Raw genomic sequence first — 22828 nt, 5'->3', positions numbered from 1 at the left:
GTGTGCCGAGGGCGTCTCCGACAACCCAGACGGGCTTGTGCGAGGCACTGGGCGCTGACCTTCAGGCTCAGTGTCAGGTCCAGCCCTGATCCGTTCACTCCCTTGGGAACCAATCGAGGAAGCGGCAAAGAAGGCCACACAGAGACCCCACAGTTGCTCAGCTGCTGGGAAAAACACAAAAATGAACGCCCCCCTCCAACACACACACGCACACACGTGCACACATACACACACGGCCTACACTTAGCTGCAGGTAAAATTTATTAAGGCAACACTGGAGCTCCGGGCACCTACGGCTCGCAGGCCTCAGCCCCGTTCTGCTCGAGAATGAATGTCAGCTCCCCACCCCAGCCCGGAGTCCAAGCCCCTTAGCTAAAGGCTGATATGCAGGGGCCTGGGTGTAGAAAAGGGAGCGAGATGTAAGAACTATATTTCTGGTTTTTAAGGAGGAAAACACGTATTTTGGAATTTTCTAGAATTTTTTTTTTCCCTGGAAACTTCTCCCCACCAACTGATGTGAGGTTCAGAACTTGCTTCCTCCAAGCTCAGAGAGGGTGAGGGACTGGTTGGTTCTGAGGACCTCACCCTCCCAAGGTGGCAGCTGAGATGAATGGCAGGAACATTTAGGAATCTGGTTCCAAGCAAGGCTCGGGGGTAGGGGGCTCAGTGCTGCCTGCCGGCCTTTCTGGGAGGACGGAGCCCCCCGAGCTCTTCTCCTGTCTCTCCTCCTTCTCTTCTGGGCCCTTCTCCACAACTCCGGGGGCAAAGGGCCCCACCAGCCACATGATGGGTGTGTTCTGGGCCACATACTCCACCATGTGGTCCAGGGCCTCTCGGGCCCTGGCCACCTGCTCGCGGCTCTGTGTCAGGACGCTGCTGGACAGGTCCTGGAAGGAGTGGACACCGGAGAAGGTGGCTTGGAGCTCCTCCACTTGGCGGCGAGCCTGCAGTGCCTGGTCCTTCACGTGAGTGGGCAGCCCCTGGAGGCTGGAGCCCAGTGAGGCACAGGTGGTCTGCAGCTGCTGGGCGACGTCACAGAACATGGTGAGCGTCTGGGACTCGACCTGCTAAGAAGGGAATGGGGTGGGAGATGATCAGGACCCTTTGCCTTGGGGTAAGTGGACCCAAAGCTTGGGAGAAGCTGTCAGGCACGGCAGTTCAGAATACCGACTCCTTCAAATCGTGTTGAGATAATCACCACTCAAACTAAAAAACAGCAGGGAGGGTGTAACTCAGTGGGAAAGCATGTGCTTAGCATGCATGAGGTCCTGGGTTCAATCCCAGTACATCCATTAAAAAAAAAACAAGCAAAAAATAAAGTTGAAAAACAAGCACACACATTTTCCCCAGGAAAACAGCCAATAAGCATGTGAAAAGGTCTTCAGCTCCTTCACTCATTAGGGCACAGGGAGACACACCTCACCCCCACTGGGGCAGCTGAAGTCGAAAGGACAGATACTGGCAGGTGTTGGCGAGGACAGGGGGAAGCTGGAACCCTTGTATGTGGCCGGTGGCGCAGTCACTTTGGAAGACAGGCTGGCGGTCCCTCGAAGTGCTCAACTGTAGCTACACTATGACCGAGCAAGTCCGCTTCCAGGGGCCGGCCCAAGAGAAATGAAAGCACACGCCACGCAGAGACTCGTACATAAATGCTCAAAGCGGCGTTATTCACAGGAGCCCAAAGTGGAAACAGCCCGCATACCCGTCAGCTGGCCAATGGATGCACACAATGCGACCCAGCCACACATCAGAATATTCCTCAGCCATAAAATGGAGAGAAGCCCTGACACTCACCAGCACATGGAAGGACCCTGAGAACACAGTGCTCAGGGAGAGAAGCAGACAAAAAAGGACACACAGCGTGTGACTCCATGGGTGTGAGACGTCCAGAACAGGCCAGTCCTCAGGGACACAGAGTGGATCTGTGGTTGCCAGGGAGCGGAGGAGGGTGGGAATGGGGCGTGGCTGCTAATAGGGACACCATCTCCTTCTGGGGTGACAAGAATTTTCTGAACGAATTGTGGCAATGGTTGCACAACCCATGAATATACTAAAAAACACTCAATTGTACACTTTTTTATATATTTATTTTTCTTGGGGGGGGAGGTAATTAGGTTTATTTATTTAGTGGAGGTACTGAGAATTGAACCCTAATGAACTTTAGTCAATTGTGAATATGTGAATTATATCTCAATAAAAATTTTTAAAAAATTTTTAACGGAGGTACTGGGAATTGAGCCCAGGACCTCGTGCATGAGGTCTACCACTGAGTGATACACCCACCCCTGTCAAAAATTTTAAAAGTACAAAATACTGAATTATATTTCAATAAGACTGTTTCAAAAAGTTTTTTAAAAATGAGAAGGTCTGGAAGAACTTTCTAGGCAGAAGTTGTAAACAGTAGGGGAGACTGCAATTTAGATCAAAGATCAGGTCCTTGAAAATTTCCCCAGCCAGGGAGGAGACTGGAGCGGCCTGGGATGTAAGACTTTTCCCTGAGCTCCGGCAGCTGAGGGCTCTGGACTTGAACCTGCCAGGGAAGGGCCAGTGAGAATCTCGCTCTTCCGGCTGCTGTGGTTCAGCAGCGGGCGGTGGCAGGGGGAGGGGACGGTTTTACGCAGTTTGGGTCTGAATGTTGAACAGTTTTGCATTTCTAGAGATTTTCATGGTATCTTTATGAATATCATTTTTGTAGCACTTACAACATGCCTTATATATCAGCTCATGTGTGTGTTTAAAATAACTCACATACCAGGAAACTCACCCTTTTAACTGTACAATTCAGCAATTTAGTATATTCACAAGGTTGGGCAACCACCGTCTCTAATTCTAGAACATCCCACCACCCCAGGAGAAACCCTTCCCAGGAGCAGCCCCTCCCACCCCTCTCCCAGCTCCCCACAACTGCTGCCCACTGTCTGTGTCTGCACTGGCCTGTTCTGGACGCCTCACATCCGCGGACTCACATGCTGCGCGTCCTTCAGTGTCTGCTTCTCCCTGAGCACCGTGCCCTCAGGGTCCGGCCCCGTTGTCCTGAGAGTCAGTTTCTCTCTCACGGCTGAGTCATGTTCCCATGTGTGGAGGGACACATTTGTTTATCCATCATCTACGGATGGACATTTGGGTCGTTTCCACTTTGTGGCTGTTGTGAAGCATGCTGTGAACGTGTATGTAAATTTAGTTCTTTTCACCTTAAAAACCCTGCAGAAGGTCCTGCAGCGCACTCACAGATGGGGAAACCGAGGCCCAGAGAGGTTAAGCTGAGAAGCTGCAGTGCTGGGACAGTCCTAAGACCGAGGCACTGCCATTTAGAATGAGGTGTCAGAATTGTTTATGGCACTGATTCAGTGAAAGCTGAGATGAGACAGCACAGGCGGCAAAAGTCAGGGCATGTACAGGAGGCCAACGCTTGGAAAAGCCTGGAGGGACCAGGGAACGTTAGTGAGAAGCTGTCACTAGAAGCCAGGTGGGGGAATGTGAAGGATGTGATGGGTGCCGAGATGGGGGAGAGAAGGAGTCAAGACTCAAGTAAATGGGGCACGGCTTAGAATTTAGCAGGTCGAGACATATCCCTATCAAGCACCTCCTGGCTCAGAAGCAACACCCAGACTCAAGAGTGGAACTCCAGGAGGGCTTCCTGGAGGAGGTGTCATCGGGTCCTGAAGGCAGTTAATGGGAGGTGAAGCTGGGGAAAGTGTTCGAGGCAGGTAGGTCCATGGAGCAGAGATGCACAGAGGGGAGTCAGGGCCCCAAGCACCCTATGCCGCCCTCTTCTCCCTGCAGGTACCTCCGGCTTGGCTGGGTTTTCCTCTGCGCCCTGGAGTCGCTTCTGGTTCCAGCTGAGCCACATCTGGTGTAGTTTCTCCTGACCCTCCACCAGCTTCTGATCAACTCCCTGCTTGACGGTTTCCATCTGCAGCAGAGAGAGCAGTGAGAGAGGGTGAGTGCCTCGCAGCTTGACCAAAGTCAGCAGAGCCCCTGGGAATCCACAGGGATCGTGGGAGAGGCAGGATTTCAGAGGGAGCCTGGGGGCCTCCGTTCATCTGAGATGGGGAGGGGAGGGGGGCTGTTGCTCTCACACAGGGTTACCGTGGGCTGTGGGCGTCTGGGTCACCCGCATGCTCGTGCCCCGTGGTGCTGGCAAAGAAGAACTCGCCCAGATTCTCCGCAGCTCCTCCCATCTTGTCTGCTTCTCACCCCCTGCAGTGGGCCTGGCCCCCTGGCTGCCTTTGCAATGGAACGCGAGCAGGTGGAGCGCCAGCAGAGGCTGAGAAAGCACTTGCAATGGAATATTCCTCAGCCTCCAGAAGGAAGGAAATTCTGACACTCGCTACAGCATGGATGGACCCTGAAGGCAGGATGCTCAGTGAGAGAACCAGACACCCAAGGACAAATACTGAGTCCACTCACAGGAGGTCCCAGAGGAGTCAAACCCACAGACACGGCAAGTAGACAGTGGGGGCAGGGGCTGGGGAGTCAGTGTTCAATGTGGACAGAGTTGCAGTTTGGGAAGGTGAGAAAGTTCTGGAGATGACGGTGGGGACGGCTGCACAACAGCGTGAATGTGCTTAACGCCACTGAGCTGTGCGGCTGAATTTGGTTAAAATGGGCAATTTTGTTATGTGTATTTTGCCACAATTAAAAATATTAAAAAAAAAAAAAGAGGAGACAGTAAGTACTTAGTAGAAGTTAAGCAGAGAGGAAATAAATTAGGCATTTAGCTCTTTAGAGAACTGAAAAATTAAAAACCTCAGCGGGCAGGATTTGATTGCTAAGAGGCAGGAGGGCATCCTGGGAGAGGATGGAAACGTCCACACCTTGACTGCAGCAGGGGTCAACATGTGTAAAACTCCTCAACCGTACACCTTTTAAGGGGATGATTTTTACTATATGTAAACTATACCTCAATAGCAGTGACTTTAAGTAAGTATAGGAAGAGTGCTGATGCGTTCTCGCTGTGCCTGGGTCCCCTGGACCACAGCCCTGGTGGGGCTGGGGGAGCCTGAGCTAGCCTGACTGAGGAGGAGCCACATCACGGGGCTCAGCCTCCAGCCGACCTGTCCCGGGCTGAACTGCATCCCCTCCAAACCCACGTGTTGGAGCCCTAACCCCCAGGACCTCAGGATGTGACTGCATTTGGAGGTGGTGTCTTTACAGAGGTCATTAAGTTAAAATGAGGTCATGAGGGTGGGCCCTAATCCTGCATGTCTGGTGTCCTTATAAAAAGGGGAGATTAGGCCACAGACACACACGGAGGGACGACCACTTGAGGACACGGGGAGAAGACGGCCATCTGCACTCCAGGGAGAGAGGCCTCCAAATGAACCAGCCCTGTGACACCCCAATCTCGGACTCCCGGCCTCCAGAACCGCGAAGCAATAAACGTGTGTTGTCTGAGCTGCCGTCCGTGGGAGCCCGCCCAGGCAGACGTGCGGAGTGGTGAGGGCTGAGGCGCCAGTCTTGGGAGGGGTTGGCGAGCGTGCCTGCTGCCGGCCGGGGCCCCCGGGTCCCCCGCAGGCCTCACCAGGCTGAGCGCCTGTGACAGCTGTAGCAGGGCCTCCTGAGCCCTCTGCCTGGTGTGCTGAAGTTTGCCCAGAGAGTGAGCGTAGGCCCGCTGGCGCAGCCTCTCCGACAGGGAGCCCAGACGCACGAAGTAGCTCTGCTCCTGCCGCTGCCGGGACACCGAGGCGATGTCGAAGCCGTCCAGGGACGTAGCGAGGCGGGCTGCGGGGGGGCGGAAAGGCAGACGCACCATGAGGGCCGAGGTTATGATCAGGTCTGCCGCTCGCAAGTGGGAGAGGATTCCCTTTCTTGGTTTTCCCCATCTGCGAAATGGGTATGATGGGAAACGAATGTCCCAGGATCAAGAGACTGTAGACTTAGAGGGTCAGCAAACTCCAGCCCTCAGGCCACGTCTGCCCGCCTCCGGTTTTGTACGACCATGAATACAACCACACATATTCATTATAAGCTGTCTATGGCTGCTTTCAAACTACAACAGTGCAGTAAGTGGCCTCTTGGTCTGCAGAGATAAAAGTATACATTATCTGGTCCTTTACAGAAAAAAAACTGACTGATCCTGTATTAGAGCCCAGCAGATATTAACAGCAGTCACTCTTTCACAACGTCCTAGGTCTTTCACATGCATTCTTGTGAAATATTAACAACTCTATTCGAGAGGCACTGTTTTTACAGATGGGGCAACTGGGGCTCAGAGAGGTCAAGTGACTTGCCGAAAGTCACACAGCTGGGAAGCCACAAGTCAGGATCTGAAGCCTGGCCCCACGTTCTTAATCATGATACTTGATGGGAGAAGCCTGAGCCACAGAAGAACCATCTTCACAGCATTTAGAAAAGTCAGGACTATCTAGTCCAGAAATGCTCATAAAGTTACAAGACAACAGGACAGAAATCCACCTCTCTCGATAATTCGACTTGATCTTACCCTGCTCTCTTTAGACTTTAATATAGCAGTGATTTAAGTCTGAGCTTTGTAAGTAACCTGATCTGGGTTTGAATCCAGTCCCACTAGTTTGCCGACTTTCTAATGCCCTATGGCAGGGGCTGCAAATTATAGCCTCTGGGTCAAATGTCACCAGCCTTTATAAATAAAGTTTTATTGACACACAATCACACCCATGGGTTCGCCTATTGCCTAGGCTTTTGTGTTACAACGGGAGAGTTGCGTAGCTGTGACAGAGTCTGCATGGCCCCAAAAGCCAAAATTATTTATGGCCTGGCCTGTGTTGGAAAATGTTTACAACCCCCTGGTCCATGCAGAAATGACTTTGCCGGTAAGCCTCAGTTTCCCCTTATGTCCAACCACCGGAGTCAGAACTGCCTGAAAGGTGAAATTTGGATTACCCTATGCTCAAAAAGGCACACAAATGAATGAACATTGAGCTACTTTTAGTATCTACTTATGGTTTGTATCTGGTAAGTGACAATGTTTCCTGCTAAAAGAATCTGGGAATGGGGATTAAAAGAAGAATATCAAATAAGCAGAACAGGGCGTAGCAACACATAACCAAGATAACGCGAGGAAAGCGCTCTGGTCAGGCGGGAACAGCGGGCTGTGCTGGTGACTGAGTGAGCTTGCCTCTTCGGCCACATAAATAAGCCTCTCCTTTGGACTGGGCACTGCTCCAGAAATGAAAGATGGTAGAAAAATCAAGCAACAAAATCCCACAGCCTGCCCTTAACCCCTTGCTCAGTCAAGGTAAACATTCCATCAGAGGAATTCTGTTGTTTCTATAACCAGTATGAAATTCTGGAAGAATATACACTAATCCAGGGATTAATAAACTTTTTTTTTTGTATGGGGCCAGCTCAGTCAACATTTTCAGCTTTGCAGGCTGGACTGTGCTTCAGTTAGTCAACTCTGCCCATGTGGTGCAGAAGCAGCCTTAGAATAAATGCAAATGAATGGGCATGGCTGTGTGCCAATAAAACTTTATTTACAAAAGCAGTCGGTGGGCTGGATGTGGCCCGGAAGTCATCTCACACAGTCACCTGGGGAAGAGGAGGTTACGGAAGAATTTCATGATGGCATTTAAAAAGACTGAACAAACTATATTCAACACCTTATAATAGCCTATAACGAAAAGGAACATGAGAAGGAATATATGTATGTATACCTGAATCGCTACGCTGTGCTCCAGAAACTAACACAACATTGTAAACCAACTATACTTCAATCAAAGAAGCCTTAACTCCAAAAAAATAATTAAACTGAAAATTAAAAACATAAAAACCTGAACAAAATACCAAACACTGGGGACATTAAGAGGCAGTAAAATTAAAATTGGCATTTTGAGGGAGGAGGGTATAGCTCAGCAATAGAGTGCATGCTTAGCACCCCCAGCACCTCCATTTAAAAAAAAAGAGTATGCTTCTGAAAAAAAAAAAATAAAGCAGCATTTTGAGAAAAACAGACTCTTCCCCAGTCTCCCACTAAAGGCAGGTTTGCAGAGACTAATTCAAAATCTGGCAACATTTTGAACTGACCCTGAGGTCCAGAACTTCTCCACAGCTTCCGGGAGCCCCGGCGCTCTGCCCTTGGAAGTGAAAGCAGCTTTGTTATTTAGGCCGAGGAGGTCTGGCAGAGCCCGGGCATGTCTGAGCAAGCCGGCAGGGCCCCTGGAGGGGGCGGCGCCCTTGGCACAGGAGAGGACCCGGAGAGGGGGTGGGGAGCAGGGCTGTTCTCCTGGCCTGAGCCACAAGCAGCATCCTAGCTCTAACTCGGTGCTACAAGAGCTCATGTCCTTGCCCACAGGCCACCCCAGTACCCCGAGCACCAGTGTGCAGTGACTTCACCCTTAGTGGATGGACACAAAGGAAAAGCGCAGAAAATCAAAGCTGGTCGGACAGATCTGTCCTCCGCAGTGTCTCCCAGCAAACCCTGCCTCTTCTACTTTCAGGTGCCAAGACCCACAGCCGAGTCTTACTCGGTCTGAGCACTATGAGGAGTCAGTAGGCCCTGAACTTGGGGTCCAGGATGGAAGACATCAGCCAGGGCCCTTCGCTCAAGAAGTGCAGGGTCAAGTTTTGAAAACTCGAACAAGTGACATGCTACACTCAAGACACATGCCAAGGGACTTAAGATCACCCGCCTGGAACATCGCCCCGCCTGGAACAGCTAGTTTCTCCAGAAAGCAAGGGAACACTGCTTTCTGCCGAGGATTCCCAGGGAGAATCATGAGGGCTCAGAGCCAACTCAAAGGGGGTTCCAAGCAATCGAAAATGATGGGACAAATGAAGTGTCAATAAAACAAGTACCTCGGATAGGAAGATACGGTGTTAATACATGGGTTCAAACCTATAGCATAAAAACTCGCTGTCCTCCGGTGGAGGGTACTGTTGACTACGTGATGCCAAATAAAGGGGAGGAAGTTGGCCACTTGTCCTGCTTTTCCTCTGTAAACTGGACCTTGGGGGAATCAAAACTGCAACACAGAACTTCGTCCAAAGAAGTTTCCAGCTGACACAGAGAGAAGTGCTACAACCGAGGACAGCGACACCTTGCAGTCCCAGTGGGTAGAGATTGGAGATAATGATTAGGAGCCGCCCACCCATTAGGGAACCACGTGATTCCATGTCTACGAAGTTCTGGAACAGGCAAAGCAGTGGTTCTCACCTGAGGGTGATCCTGCCTCAAGGGGACACTGGGTTATGTCTGGGGATGTCTGTGATTGTCACGTTGGGGGGGTCCTGGCATCCAGTGGGTGGGGGCCAGGGAGGCTGCTCCACACCCCACAGTGCCCAGGACGGCCCCCCCAACAGAGGACGACCCGATCCCGATGACCACAATGGCGCATTTGGGAAACCCTGATCTACTCTGTCTTCAACTCTTTCCAGTTGTTGCAAATGTTTGGCAACTCATTCAAACAAAGCTCTGGCCAAAGCTGGAGCCGAGAGACTGCTCCCTCTGAATGCAGGTGGGGTCCAGTTACACGTGGCCTCACCAGCCCTCGCTCCCTTGCTGCTGTGGGCGCTGGAGTCTGCAACGCTGGCACGGCTGGAAGTTCCCGGCACGCCCAGCTCTAGGTGGGGCCAAGACCAACCGCAAGAGCCAGGGGCATGAGACCATGACTAGGACTGGCTGCTTGATCTCAGCAGTTTCATCCCCAGTTTATCTATTTCCCGTCATTCCTGCCACCACCTGGTCCAGCACCATTACCACTCACCTGGACTAGAATAGTCATCTGAACCCTGACTCTGGCTCCCACCCCTGCACCCCAGCCTGTCCTCCCTGCAGCAGCCACCAGAGGGCGCCTGTGAGCATCCAAGTCAGGCCCCGCCCTCCTCTGCCCACTGCCCTCCAGGGCTCCCACCCATTAGGGGGTAAAAGCCCTCATCTCCCCTGAGGCCCCCAAGGCCCTGCACAACCTGACCTGTCCCCTCCCTGCCCTCTCCTTCTCCCTCTCTCACTGCTCCAGACACAAGGGCTTCCTCACTGTTCCTCCCACACACCAGGCATGGTCCTGCCATCCTGCCCCTGGGTCTGTTTTCCACGCATCTCTGCCCTGACATCTGCACAGATGGTCCCCTCCCTCTGTACACGTCTGGCAAACGTCACCTCCTCAGAAACCTCTCCTTTAACCTGACTTCTGTATACTTTAGACTGCAGGTTCCATGAGGGCAGAACTTTGTTCACTGATGTATCTCTAGGATCTAGGAAGTGGGCTTGGCATACAGTTGGTGCTCAAGAAACACCTGAACAAATAGATGCCGGTGGGGGAGGGGGAATCAACAGAGAAGTGGTTGAATGATTTTATCTGGGGATTTGAGCACCTGCTGAGTGCCAGGCCCCATTCCAGACATGGGACACAGCTTCTGCTTTGTGGAATTAATGACCAGTGCCAAAGAGAAAAGACAGAGCCGAGCCGGCAGGCGAGGGGCTCATGACACAATATGAACGAGTGACCGTGCAATTTTAGAGGCCTTATAGGGAGATGGCACTGGAGTACAGAGCTGGAGGTGGAAGGGAACAAGCCATCTGCGTGTTAAGGGAATAGAGTTCCTGGTAGAGAGAACAGCCAGTGCAAAGGCCCTGGGGTGGGAACACTGTCCAGGATCAGCAAAGAGGCCGAGTGTGCCTGGAGCAGAATGAATGAGGAGAGGTGGGCAAGTATAAGAGGGCCTCATGGAGGAATTGGGCATTTACCAGAGGGAGGTGGGGAGGTGGGGGCTCTGGAGGGCTGTGGGTAGAGGCAGGGCCTGACCTGAGTGCTCACAGGTTCCCTCTGGTGGCTGCTGCAGGGAGAACAAACACCGGGAACCAGGGCAGAGGAAGTGAGCCCTGGGTGGCTCAGACGGGGAGGGTGACGTTGGATGGGGAGAGGTGGCCGGGACGAGACCATGTGATGAGAGGGACCCCTTGTCGAGAGGTCTGGGGAGGGGCCCCAGGCCCACCCTTACCGAGCTCAGCATCCGTCATGGGCAGGTGGTTGTCCACCCACTCCTCCGACTTGCCCAGCACCGTGTCCACCCCACTCAGCACCATCTGGCCCACGCGGGACCCCATGACTGAGTGGACGCCGCTGGTCACCACGGACTTGGTCATGTCCACACCGCTCTGCACAGCACCCCGGGTCACATCCACTGCCTCTGTCACTCGGGAAGCCACTGTGTCCTTGGCACTGGACACCGTGTTGGACACAGCCTCTCGGGCCCCCGACACCTTAGATGACATGAGCTCCTTGGTGTCCGCCAGGACCTACAAGAAAGGCCAGCATCAGCATCTCTGTCCTCCCTTCGCACCTGGGCGCCCACCCTGCACCCTAACCCCTGCTGGGCCAGAGGGAGCAGTTCCAGCTCCTGGGTGACCCTGAAGGGTGGGGACAGTTAAGATCCCGTGATCTGGAGCTGGACGGCCTGGTAAGAGTCCTTGGCTTGATATGACCCAGCTGTGTGGTCTCAGGCAAGTCATTCTACCTCTCTGTCTCCATTTCTTCCTCCCGTGGTGTTATGGGCTGAACTGTGTTGAAGCCCTAACCTCCAGGACCTCAGAATGTGACTGTACTCGGCGATGAGATCTTTACAGCAGTAGTTAAGGTAAAAGGAGGCCATTAGAGTGGGTCCTAATCCAGTCTGACTGGTGTCTTTATAAGAAGAGGAGATCAAGACACAGACACGCACAGAGGGGAGACCACATGAGGACGGAGGGAGAAGACGGCCGTCTGCAAGCCAAGGAGAGAGGCCTCGGGAGAAACTAGCCCTGCCAACACCTTGATCTTGAACTTCCAGCCTCTACGATTGGAAGAAAATTAATGTCTGTTGTTTAAACCCCCAGCCCTCCCCCAGCTGTGGCACTTCGTTACGCAGCCCTAAGTGGCTAAGACACAACGGTGGGAACAGTGCCCGGCTCAGCCATGGGATCAGCACAACAGCAGAAACGACAGACATCCGTGGAAAGGACCACTCCAGTCCCGCGCTGGGGGGGTAATCCTATTTGGATCACTGTGCTAAGTCCCTCAGGACATTGCTTCTCATCTGGGATGGTTCTGCCCCCACCCAGGGGACGCTGGGCAGCATCTGGGGACATCTGTGGTCCCCACAGCTGGGAGGCTTCTGGCATCACCTGGGCAGGGAGCCAGGGAGGCTGCTCCACACCTCACAGCACCCAGGACGGCCCTGCAGAGGATGACCTGATGCCAGCGTCAGTGGTGCCGAGTGGGAGGGACCCTGCTTTAGAATGGGACGCTCAGCTACACTAAAGGAGAGACTTTAGGCACGTGCCCAAATAACCAAACATTTTCTTTATTAACTGCCAATTTAACACAGTAAACCTTAAACTCCCCGCAGCAAACGGGTGACATGCCCAAAACATCAGTGCATTCTGTGGATTCCTGAAGCTCCTATTAAAACGTTAAGAGCCAACACTCAAAAAAAAAAAAAAAAAAAAGAGCCAGCACTCAGTATGAACCAGTCAGCGTTCTGAGCCCTCAGGTGATGCCCCTTCAGCAAACCTCCAAGACACGTACTCATTCCACAGAAGAGACATCAAGGCTGAGCAGCTTGTCTGAGGGCTGTCCAGGTGCTAAGGGGCAGAACCTGGACTTTAACCTGATATTTTGATTCTAGAGCTTTTCACCTTAACTAGTCAATAAGACAGTCAGGAAATCAGTAACTTTTTCCAGGAAGAGCAAATATTTTCAGCTTTGCAGGCCACAGGGTCTCTGTCGCAACTACCGAACCCCGGCAGTGTAGAGCAAAAGCAGTCATGGACGATGTGTTAACCACTGGGTGCGGCTGGGTGCCAATAAAACTTTATTTACAAAAACAGGGGGCGGGGCCAGATTTGCCCACCTCTGGAATCGCTTTTCATTGTATCCTTGGAGAGGCAGCTCCAGCACACAGCGGGTACTCATTGATCAACGCCTAGGGTTCTAAGTCTTTCAATAGATCTCTACGCCTAGAGTATGCTGGAAAGTTAAAAATCACGCTGGTTTCTGGTCCTACTCTTCTAAGCTGGCACCTGTCTCAACACCTTGACCCTCCTACTCACGGGAATTAGTCTCTTTTGGGGGAAAAAGGCGTGACTGTCAGGTGTGAACACCAGCACAAAGCTCACTGAGCACAATGTGTGCTCACACTGGCCTGGGTTCAGGTCTCAGCTCTGACAACACGCTGTCCCACAGAACCAGGGAAAGCTACCTCTTCCCGGAGGGGGACCTCCTAGGGCCCACATCAAGACAGCCTCCCACACAGCCAAGAGCTCAGAGTGGCTGCCCTGCTGGACACCCTTGTAGAACACCACCCTGAGCTCAGCCCTTCTATAAATGGAAGGAATGCTGGCCAGCTGAGGCCCCAGCAGGACAGGAGGAGAGCGCGAGTATCCAGCCCTGAGGAGGTGGCTCCTGGGCCATCCTTCTGTGGACGTGGCAGTTTTCACCTCCCGTCATGCTCAGCTTATTAACAGCCTCTCGGCTAAGACGGGTTCAAGTCCTGTTCCAAAGCTCCCTAGCTCTGTCCTTTTCCGTATAAACTGGACGGGTGTGCCCCCAGGGGGACATGATGAATAGCAGTCCTTGGCCAACAGGAGGTGCTCAATAGCTAGCAGGTGAATAAGCTGCTTGACAAAACAGGTGGTCTCAGCAAAGAGCCGCAGGGACCTGGATGAGTGGCTGGCCGCACCCAGTCTCCCCACCAGGAAACACCTATTTCTGGTGGGAGAATTCCCACGATGAACAGGTATGCCTGAGCATGGCTCTTCTGTCCCACCAGGCAAAAATGGAGAGAGCACGTGAGCATTTAATAAGCATGTACTATGTGCCAGGCTGGATGAGGGGCTCTGGACAGAGCAGCAAAGCAGACAGCCTGTGCCCTCGCCCCAGCTGGGGAGGCAAATAGGCAATTAGATTCCACGCTGTCTGAAGCGTTTTTTAAATGCTAAAGCAACTCATGAATAATGCTGCAATGAGCATGCAGGTACAGCAGCCAAAAGGTGGAAATGACCCACGGGTCCATTGATGGAAGTGTGGATAAACAAATCACGCTTCCCCCAGAAATTCTGACACCTGCTACAAGATGGATGAACACTGAGGACATGATGCTCAGAGAAATAAGCCAGACACAGGACAGATACTGTCTGATTCCACTCAGGAGGTCCCGAGAGGAGTCAAATCCACAGAGACAGAAAGTAAGATGGTAGGGGCTAGTGGTTGGTGGGAGGGAGGTAAAGGGTGTGGGGTTTCTCTCTGGGGAGATGAAAATGTTCTAAAATGGATGGTGATGGCTACACCATCTGAATGTACCAAAACCACTGGATTGTACACTTTAAATGGGCAAATTGTACAGGACATGAGTCATAGCTCAGTGAAGCTGTTAAACCAAAAGGCTGCAGCAGCGCCCCAGGACCATGCCGACTAAGATGGGAGCCACAAGCTGCATGTAGCTATTTCAACTTAAAACAATTAAAATTGGCTATTTAAAATTTAAAATGATGAAAATGAGTCACTAAGTTCCTCAGCCTCACTAGCCACATTCTGAGGGCCCAGCAACCACATACAGCTGTTGGTTTCTGTACTGGACGAGGCAGAGAAAGAACATGTACAAAGTTCTGGTCCACAAAGCAGGAACAGCACGTGCAAAGACCCTGGGGCAGCACTGAGATGGGTGTGGTCACTGTATTTGTCTCCCCAGCTGGCCGCCCCAGAATGAAAGTTCCAGGAGGGCAGGGACTCAGTTTCCACCACTGTGTCTGGTACATGTGGGCACTGATGTTACTGAACAAGAGGATGGAGGCCCTGGCGGCTGGAATGGAGCAAGTGAGGTGGGCAGGAAGGGCAGGGAGGTAGTGGGGCCAGACCAGGTAGGGCTACGTCGGCCATGAGAAGGGCTTTGGCTTTTGTTCCGTGCAAGGTGGAAGACACCAGGGGGTCTGGGGTACACCCTGTTAGTATTTAGAATGTTTCTCCAGCTGCCTGTTGGGGGTGAGGGGGACAGACAGAGGAGGGGTCAGCGAGGAAGTTGTCACACTTGTCTGCTCTGGTTAAGGTGAGACTCCATACCCAGGTAGGCCCCGTCTCAGCTGAGCAACGCCCCCTCCCCACCCGCATGACAGAGGTCAGTCACCTTCTCCGGCGGCTGCTGCAGGATGGGCAGATTCTCCTCCAGCTTGTCCAGCCCCCTGTGGGCGTATTCGTTGGCGGATGTGACTACAGGAGTAGGTGGGTAGGGGTGGGGGGCAAAAGAGACAGTTGATGGTTACCGCGCATGCGCATCCCCGGAGGCAGAGAAGTTCGGGGGCTTGGGGAGGGGCCAGAGGTGGGCAGGCCCCGCCCCCGCCCCGCCCCGCGCCCTGTCACTGAACAGCCAGGAGGGGAGGGTCCGCGCTCTGCCGGCTTCACTCACGCTGGGGCTCCAGCTTGGACAGGATGGGCTGGGCCCCGCTGACCGCCGCCGCCGTGAGGGTCTTCACGCCCTTCTCCGCCGCATCACAGACGGTCTTGACGTGCGGGTAGCTCTCCTTGGTGGACGCGTAGGCGGCGGACACCATGTGGCAGGTGGAGCTGATGAGGGGCATGCTGGCCACGCGGTCCACCACGCTGGGCTACGGGGAGGCGCGGCTCAGGCCGGGGAAACGGCTCGGTTCTCCACCTCGCTCTGCACCCACGCGGTGGAACCAGCCAGGAACTCGGGGTTCCGCCATGCACTTCCTTTCTCTCCGCCCTGCAGCTCATTTGTCTGAACGCGCACTTGGTGCCGACCGTCTGCCAGGTGGCGACAGGACACAAGAGCCCCACTGTCCTGGAGCTCAGGGTCTAAAACTCAGATCAGCAAACTATGGCCCTGAGGCCAAGTCCCGCCCACCACCTGTTTTTTGTTGTTGTTTTTTTTTTAATTCTTGTCTGGTTTCTTCCTAACGACATTGTTGCAATCTAGTTCGCACATCATAAAATTTCACCATTTTAAAATGCACGATCCAGAGGTTTTGAGTGTATTCACAAGGTTGTGCAACTCTCATCACTGACTAATTCCGGAACTTTGTCATCACTCCAAACTCCGACCCTATTAACAGCCACTCCTCATTCTCCACTCCTTCCTGCCTCTGGCAACCACTAATCTCTGTTTCTGTGGATCTGCCTGTTCTGGAAGTTTCACATAAATGGAATCACACACCAAGGGGCTTTTTGTGTCTGGCCTCTTTCACTGAGTAATGTTTTCAAGGTTCATTCATGTAGTAGCATGGGTCAGTGCTACATTCTTTTTTTTTTTTTAAATTGTGGAAAAAAACACATAAAATGTACCATTTAAACCAATTTTAAGTGCACAGCTCAGTGGCATTAAGTACCATTCACCCTGTTGTGTAACCATCCCACCATCCATCTCCAGGCCTTTCTCATCTCTCCAAACCGAAACTCTGTCCCCATGAAACACTGACTCCCCATCCCCCCCCCAGCCCCTGGCCCCCACCTTCTACTTTCTACCTCTTGGATTTGACTCCTCTAGGGACCTTCTATAGGTGGGATTACACAGTATTTGCCTGGCTTCTCAGAACAAATCTGCAAGGTTCATCAATGTTGCATCGCATGTCACTACTGCATTCTTCTACGTGGCTGAATGATATCCCATTGCTAGCTGGTTTTGTAAATAAAAGTTTTGTTGGCACTCGGCCACAGCCATTCCTTTACGTACTGAATATGGCAGCTCTTACCCTACAAGAGCAGAACTGAGTAGTCGTGATACCTCTTCTGAGCCTCAGTTTCCCCATCCATAAAATGGGAATTCATTCCTGTCCTGAAGGAATTGCCAAGATGACCCGTGTGAAAATGAAATCAGAAGACAACTCTCACAGTATTATTTCAATTTTACAGAAGGGTAAACTGAGGCATGGAAAGGCTAAGTAAGTAAGTCACCCAAGGTCACAAAACCAGCCACTGGTGAAGCTGGACTTTGGATTCAGGCAGTCCTCCTCCAGGGTTTATCCAGGAGGTCTCTTCAGAAGCCAATCCCGAATTTACCACCCAATTCAGCAATTCTGTTCCTAGGGAATCTACCCTAGACACAGGAAAACACAGGTCCACATAAAACTGCTACATAAATGTTCATAGCAGCCTTATTCATAATGGCCAAGAAGTGGAAACCACAACCCAAATGTCCATTAACTGCTGAGTGGATAAAGAAAATGTGGAATAAGGCATGTTTTTAAAAATATATCACCTCAAAAAAAAAAATCACCTCCAAATGGCTGATAGGTACAAGAAAAGATTCTCAACATCATAATCATTAGAGAAATGTAAGTCAAAATTACAAAGAGATACGACCTCACACCCCACAATGGCTGGAATGGCTACTATCAAATAAACAGAAATTAGCAAGTGATGGTGAGGATGTGGAGAAATTGGAACCCTTGCCCACTGTTGCTGAGAATGCAAAATGCTGTGGCTACTGTGGAAAACATTTTGGTTGATTCCTTAGAAAACTAAAAACAGAATGACCATTTGATCCAACAATTTCACTGCTGGGTATATAGACAAAAGAACTGAAAGCAGAATCTCAAAGAGATAGTTGTATTTCCAAGTTCAAAGCAGCATTATTCACAATAGCTAAAATGTGGAAGCAATCCCAAGTGTCCATCGACTGATAAATGAATAAACAAAATGTGGTTCATCCACACAATGGAATATGATTGAACCTTAAAAAGGAAGGAAATTCTGACACTCACTGCAACATGGATGAACCTTGAGAACGTGACGCTCAGTGTAATAAGCCAGACACGAGAGGACAAAGACTGTGTGATTCCACTTATGAGGTACGTAACACAGAAGGTTCTACATTCATAAACTGATTCTTATTCTACTTATATGAGATGTCCAGAATAGGTAAATCCACAGGCAGGAAGCAGATCAGTGGTTGCCAGGGACTGGGGGAAGAGGAGAACGAAGTGACTATTAACAGTTACGAAGTTTCCACTTGGGATGATGGAAAAGTTCTGGAATTAGGTAGTGATGATGGTAGTACACTGGGAATATACTTAATGCCACTGACCTGCACACTGCAAAATAGGTAAAATAGTGTATTTTTATGTGTATTTGACCCCAATTTTATAAAAGGAACGAAGCACTAACAAGCTACAACATAGATGAATCTCAAAAACATACAATCTTATGGTTACCGGGGAAAAGGGGTGGGAAGGGATAAATGTGGGAGTTCAAGATTTTGAAATATTAAATACTATATATAAAAAGAGATGAAAAACAAATTTCTTCTGTAGAGCACAGGGAACTATGTTCAATATCTTGTAATAACCCTTAATGAAAAAGAATATGTGTGTGCGTGTGTGTATATATACATATATATATGACTGGGACATTGTGCTGTACACCAAAAACTGACACATTGTAACTGACTATACTTCAGTTAAAAAACCAAAACAAAACAAAACATGCTCAGGCAGAGAAGCCAGACACAAAAGGGTTTCATATCATATGTTTCCATTTATATGAAATGTCCAAAATAGGCAAATCCAGAGAGACAGAACCTAGATGAGTGGTGGCCCAGGAGGAGCGGGAACAGGGAGTTGACTGTTAATGGGCCTGGGGTCTCTTTTGGGGCAGATGAAAAATGTCTTAACTGTGTGGTGGTGATAGCTATCTAACTTGGTAGTTAACTAAAATCATTGAGTAGTACCCTTCCTAGGGGTTAATTTTATGGTATGTGAATCATACCTTATTTTTAAAAAGTTGTTTATTTTTATTTGTTTCTCAGGGGGAAGGTAATTAAGTTTATTCATTTAATTATATTTTTAATGGAGTTGCTGGGGATTGAACCCAGGACCTTGTGCATGCTAAGCACATGTTCTACTACTGAGCTATACCCTCCCCCCCACAAAAAACGCTATTTATTAAAGGGACCTTCATTTAAATTGGGGAGAGGAGGTGGAAGAGAGACTGACTTCCTAGGAGGAGGACCTTAAGAGAACCTGCAGAGACAGGGAAGATGTGTCTGGGGGAGCTAGGCAGCTTCAGAGTGGTACTCCTGTTCTCCCAAGAGCCCTTGGCATCCCCAGTTCTCCTACCTCCATCTGCTAGTGGGGAGCCAGTTAGGGCTTGTACGATGGCTCTCTCCAGCCCACTCAGAAGGGTATTGCTCGAGCTTCCTGCGCTGCCAGCAGCTCGCTGCCGTGGCACCGCCACGAGGGAAGATGCATCCCACAGACCACAGACCTTCCTCACCTGCTGTACTGGTTCTTCTGCTGTCACCTGGGTGCTGGCGGCGGCTTCTGTCTCGTCAGTAGACATTTCTCAGACGCAGGAACTGTGAACAGAAGGACTAGTCAGGGCACAGCCTGCTCCCTCCAGGGGGAAGCCCGGATTTACACTGCCCTCTGACCACCTCGTCACCACCATCTCCTAAAGCCCTGCTCACAACCCTTAACACGCCTGTTCAGAGTGGGCGCTGGCTCAGCAGGGCAGAAGTCTGCTGGTCTGACAAGCTCCCAGGTGCGGCTGGTGCAGCCGGCCACCAAGCCACACCCAGACGGGCAAGGTCTGCACACAGCCCTCCAAGGACTCTGGGGGACACTTACTACGTGAACCCTCTGTGGACGGCAATTTGTCAATTACCACCGGGTTTCAAGAGGCATATTCCCTTTGACCCAGAAACCTCATTGCGGGGACAGCCCCACACCTGTACTGCCACGTGGACTGAGGTGTATGTACCTGTGTTAGCCACAAGAAGACACTGGAAACAACCTGGTTGCCCAGCAAAAAGGGACTAAAGAAAGTAAGAGTGGTAGCCCAGGGCGGTGGCAAAACAAAGAGTAGAAACTTACATGTAATTGACAAGGTTAAGATATTGTGAGGAGACAAAAGATGTGAGTGGGGTTAAAGTTTTTGCTTGTATTTGCACCGAATCTTTAAAGAGTTAACAGTGGCCACCTTTCAGGGAGGAAGAATGGGTAGCTGGGGCGGGCCTCAGACTTTTGAGCCAGGTAGATAACATTACCTGTTCCAAAAAAACAGTTAGGCTTAAAAAAAAAGTTAGACCATGCCTGACCACTTTGTAGACCAGTCAGGTCAGACACAGGGATGTGGGAAGGGCGAAGGAGGCTCCCCAGTCGAATCTAATGGACACGTTTGCAGGCACCATGGCAGCCACAGGTGTGCTCCACTTTCCTGGCCAGGTGAGATGAGAGCATTTTCAGATTAGATTTCAGGAGTCCCAGCTCTAGCCATGCTGTGCTATGTTGGGCAACAAGCAACCTCTCAGCTGGCCTCACTCCTCTCATCTCTGTAAAATGGGGCTAAAGGTAGTGCCTGCCTTAAAGCTGGTTCCCCAGGCAATTCCAGGGTGAGCCTGTGGAGAACCCCTGACCTTGAGTCTGAGCGTTTCCTTCCAGACACAAGTTTTGCCATCCCCGCAAGTGGAATCTGGCAAACTGATGTTTTGAGGGCACCAGTTCTAGAGTTCAAACAGGGTTCTAATCTGGGCTTTGCAACTCCTTAGCTGTGGGGGTTTGGAAAGACAGTACCTCCTCTGGGAGTGTCGCTTGCCCCATCTATGGGGTGGGGATAACCATTCCCAGCTCAGAGACCCTATGGATTGGACGAGAGGCTGCACATATGTCACTTAGCTTGGTGCCTGAAACATAGTAGGTGCTCAATAAACAGATCCATTTCACACCACTCTGCCTGCCACATAGAAACAGTGGAGCCAGCCAGGAATGAGCCTCTGCTTGGTACAAAAGTTACCCAACTGGGAAGTGGGGCAAGGAGGCACACCTACCCCTGGTGATCATCACCTTACTCCTTTCTTTCTCTCACCTTCCCCGGGCAGCTTAGAGGTCCTCCCTCCCATCTCCTTTGGCCATCAATCCCTCTGGAACCAGCTTAACCAAGGGCGGCCATTGCGGATGTCAAACACCCCCAATACAGTCCTTGGGGTCAGCAACCTGCCTGGCCCTGGCCCCAGCTGTGAGAGCAAGAGTTGGTGGGTACTGGCTGGAGTCACGTAGCCGTGCAGCTGCAGGCAGGGCTGCTAAGATCCAACTTCCAAAATTCTCCAGGCCCAGGCAGTCATTTTTCAAAGGTCCCAAGGACACCTACAAGGGGTAGGCCTTCTCATCCGCCACTTTGTGCAATCCATTGACCACAAACCCCCAGTTAAAGGGGGGCGGGGTTTGCCCAAGACCTCATCAGGGTCAGCTGCTGGGCCAAAAGGAGAGCAAGGGTGAGGCCAAGCCCCAGGCGGTCAAACCATCTGAAGGGGAGGGGGCTTTGCTAGGCAGAGGGATTGCCGCTGGATGGGGTGGGTGGGGTGCCGCTCTGAAGACCGGGGAGGGCAGAGTTTCTGTGCGGAAAGGAACGGGCTGCGGCTTGCCTCCAAAGTGTGTTTGTAAAGCAAGAGAATGTGGTTTGGGACTGGAGACTTTGCCCCCGCCTTGATAATGCCACATCGAAGAAGCCCTTTCGTGCGCCCCCCACCGAAAATCCCAGATATTGAGAGGAGAGAGTTTTAAAGTCTGAGCCTTTTTCAGAAGTTGGAATTTTGGTGGGGGGAGGAGTGCTCAGCCCAGGTTGGAGACCCCCTCCCCTGGCCGCGGAGACAATCAGAGCCCGAGGGAAGGTCCTCCCCGCCCCTTCCTCCCTTGGGGCGCACCAGGACTCGGCGGCCCCTGCCCCCACCTCAATCCGGGGACCCCGCCTCTCACCGCAGTCAGCGAGACGTCCAGGGCGTGGCAGCCACTACTTGCAGGCCAGCTCCTAAACTGTCCTAACCCAGCGCAAAGAGGGCCTTTTATATTTGGGGGCGGGCACTTGAGAGTGACGGAGCGAAGGGCCAATCCGGTTGGGAGTCGCGCCAGGCCACGCCTCCTCTCCGGGCCCGGGAAGTTGGAGCCACAGGCGAAGTCCGCGAATGGCCGGTTTTGGCCGGCCGCGCGCGCCTTCCCAGCCATACACCCGGTGGGCGACCCCTGTACGACGCCGGATCCAACCAAGGGACGTCGCCTTCCCATCAGGGACCCTGTGAATTCGGCCCTGGGATGTGAGTGCAATCCTGGGGTCCCCCGCCCCCTCTTTCTCCAGTGGCCAAACCGAGGCTGTGAGAACTGAGATTCTTGCGTAATGCACCCAGCTTGTCAGGGGCCACGCACCCACCCACCCTGGGCACGAGAGTAATGGAGCCAAGCCCGACCCAGCATTATGAACAGCTTGCCCTGACCTGCATGGGGCCGCTTAATTCTCCCCATACTATGTGTCCCTTATCACCCCCATTTTACAGATTAGAAAAACTGAGGCCCAGGGACAGTGCAGGGGCTAACTCTTAGATCTCTGACCCCTGGATCAACTGCTTGTAGAAGGTGTGTCACTTGGATTTCCCTCCACCCACAATCATTTATTCTTTTGGTCTATAGACGAGGGTCTCAAACTTAGATGGCCTCAGGGGCCAGGCAGGAGGTAAATGCCTCTGCTAAAAAAGTGGCAGAATGCCCTGCCTAGAGGGAGCAGAGCCTTACCCTGGGGAGACCCCCCAGAGACTCACAGATTCATGGGGATTCCAGACTGTGGACGAAGTGTCCTGCCTCTTAGAAAACTTCTGGACCAAATAAAACACGATGGGGCCAGATCCAGTCCATCAGCTACCAGTTTGCCACCTCTGCTAAATTATGTAGGTTTGGGTGGGACTTCTGGATAGACTGTGTGATAGACCTTTCTGAGATTTGGGGAATGTTCTAGAATTCTGCGGCATCCAATATAGTGGCCACCGGTACCATTTGTCTGTTGCACACCAAGAAACCGAATACATATATTTAAGTAACCACATGCAGCTTGTCAGATTCCTGAGTGAGTCTGAGGCCCCAAAATGATTAAGGCAGATA

The 22828-nt window shown here is 51.7% G+C and overlaps 1 protein-coding gene and 1 long non-coding RNA gene across 4 annotated transcripts; one reads left to right on the top strand and one right to left on the bottom strand.

Annotated features, from left to right (window-relative positions):
- Positions 1–238: 238 nt before the first annotated feature.
- PLIN3 (perilipin 3) lies at positions 239–21761 on the bottom strand. 3 transcript variants are annotated; one of them, XM_010966742.3, is made up of 8 exons: positions 21659–21761; positions 19182–19263; positions 15358–15556; positions 15079–15161; positions 10921–11218; positions 5525–5724; positions 3788–3913; positions 239–1067 (listed from the first exon to the last, which is right to left on the bottom strand). In XM_010966742.3, the coding sequence occupies exons 2-8, from the start codon at positions 19245–19247 to the stop codon at positions 624–626; spliced, it is 1416 nt and encodes a 471-aa protein (XP_010965044.1). In that variant the 5' UTR covers positions 19248–19263; positions 21659–21761; the 3' UTR covers positions 239–623. The 3 variants fall into 3 exon arrangements, with proteins under 3 accessions (XP_010965044.1, XP_010965045.1, XP_045360058.1); XM_010966743.3 differs by having other exon boundaries at positions 239–1064; XM_045504102.2 differs by having other exon boundaries at positions 21633–21678.
- LOC141574681 (uncharacterized) lies at positions 3801–6635 on the top strand. The gene is made up of 3 exons (XR_012501670.1): positions 3801–3940; positions 4207–4444; positions 5228–6635. It is a non-coding gene; the product is annotated as an uncharacterized LOC141574681 (long non-coding RNA).
- Positions 21762–22828: the final 1067 nt, after the last annotated feature.

Source organism: Camelus bactrianus, chromosome 22, assembly GCF_048773025.1.
Source record: "Camelus bactrianus isolate YW-2024 breed Bactrian camel chromosome 22, ASM4877302v1, whole genome shotgun sequence".
Taxonomy (NCBI): Eukaryota; Metazoa; Chordata; class Mammalia; order Artiodactyla; family Camelidae; genus Camelus; species Camelus bactrianus.
Note: the sequence above shows the minus strand (reverse complement) of the source record. Positions and strands in the feature narration are given on the sequence as shown.

Excerpts from the sequence above, each read along its gene's own strand:
- PLIN3 (XM_010966742.3), bottom strand. The coding sequence starts at position 19,247 with ATGTCTACTGACGAGACAGAAGCCGCCGCCAGCACCCAGGTGACAGCA. Across the intron at positions 15,557-19,181 it reads CAGAAGAACCAGTACAGCAG|CCCAGCGTGGTGGACCGCGT; the intron begins GTGAGGAAGGTC and ends GCCTCCCCGTAG. Across the intron at positions 15,162-15,357 it reads GTCCAAGCTGGAGCCCCAGC|TCACATCCGCCAACGAATAC; the intron begins GTGAGTGAAGCC and ends CTACTCCTGTAG.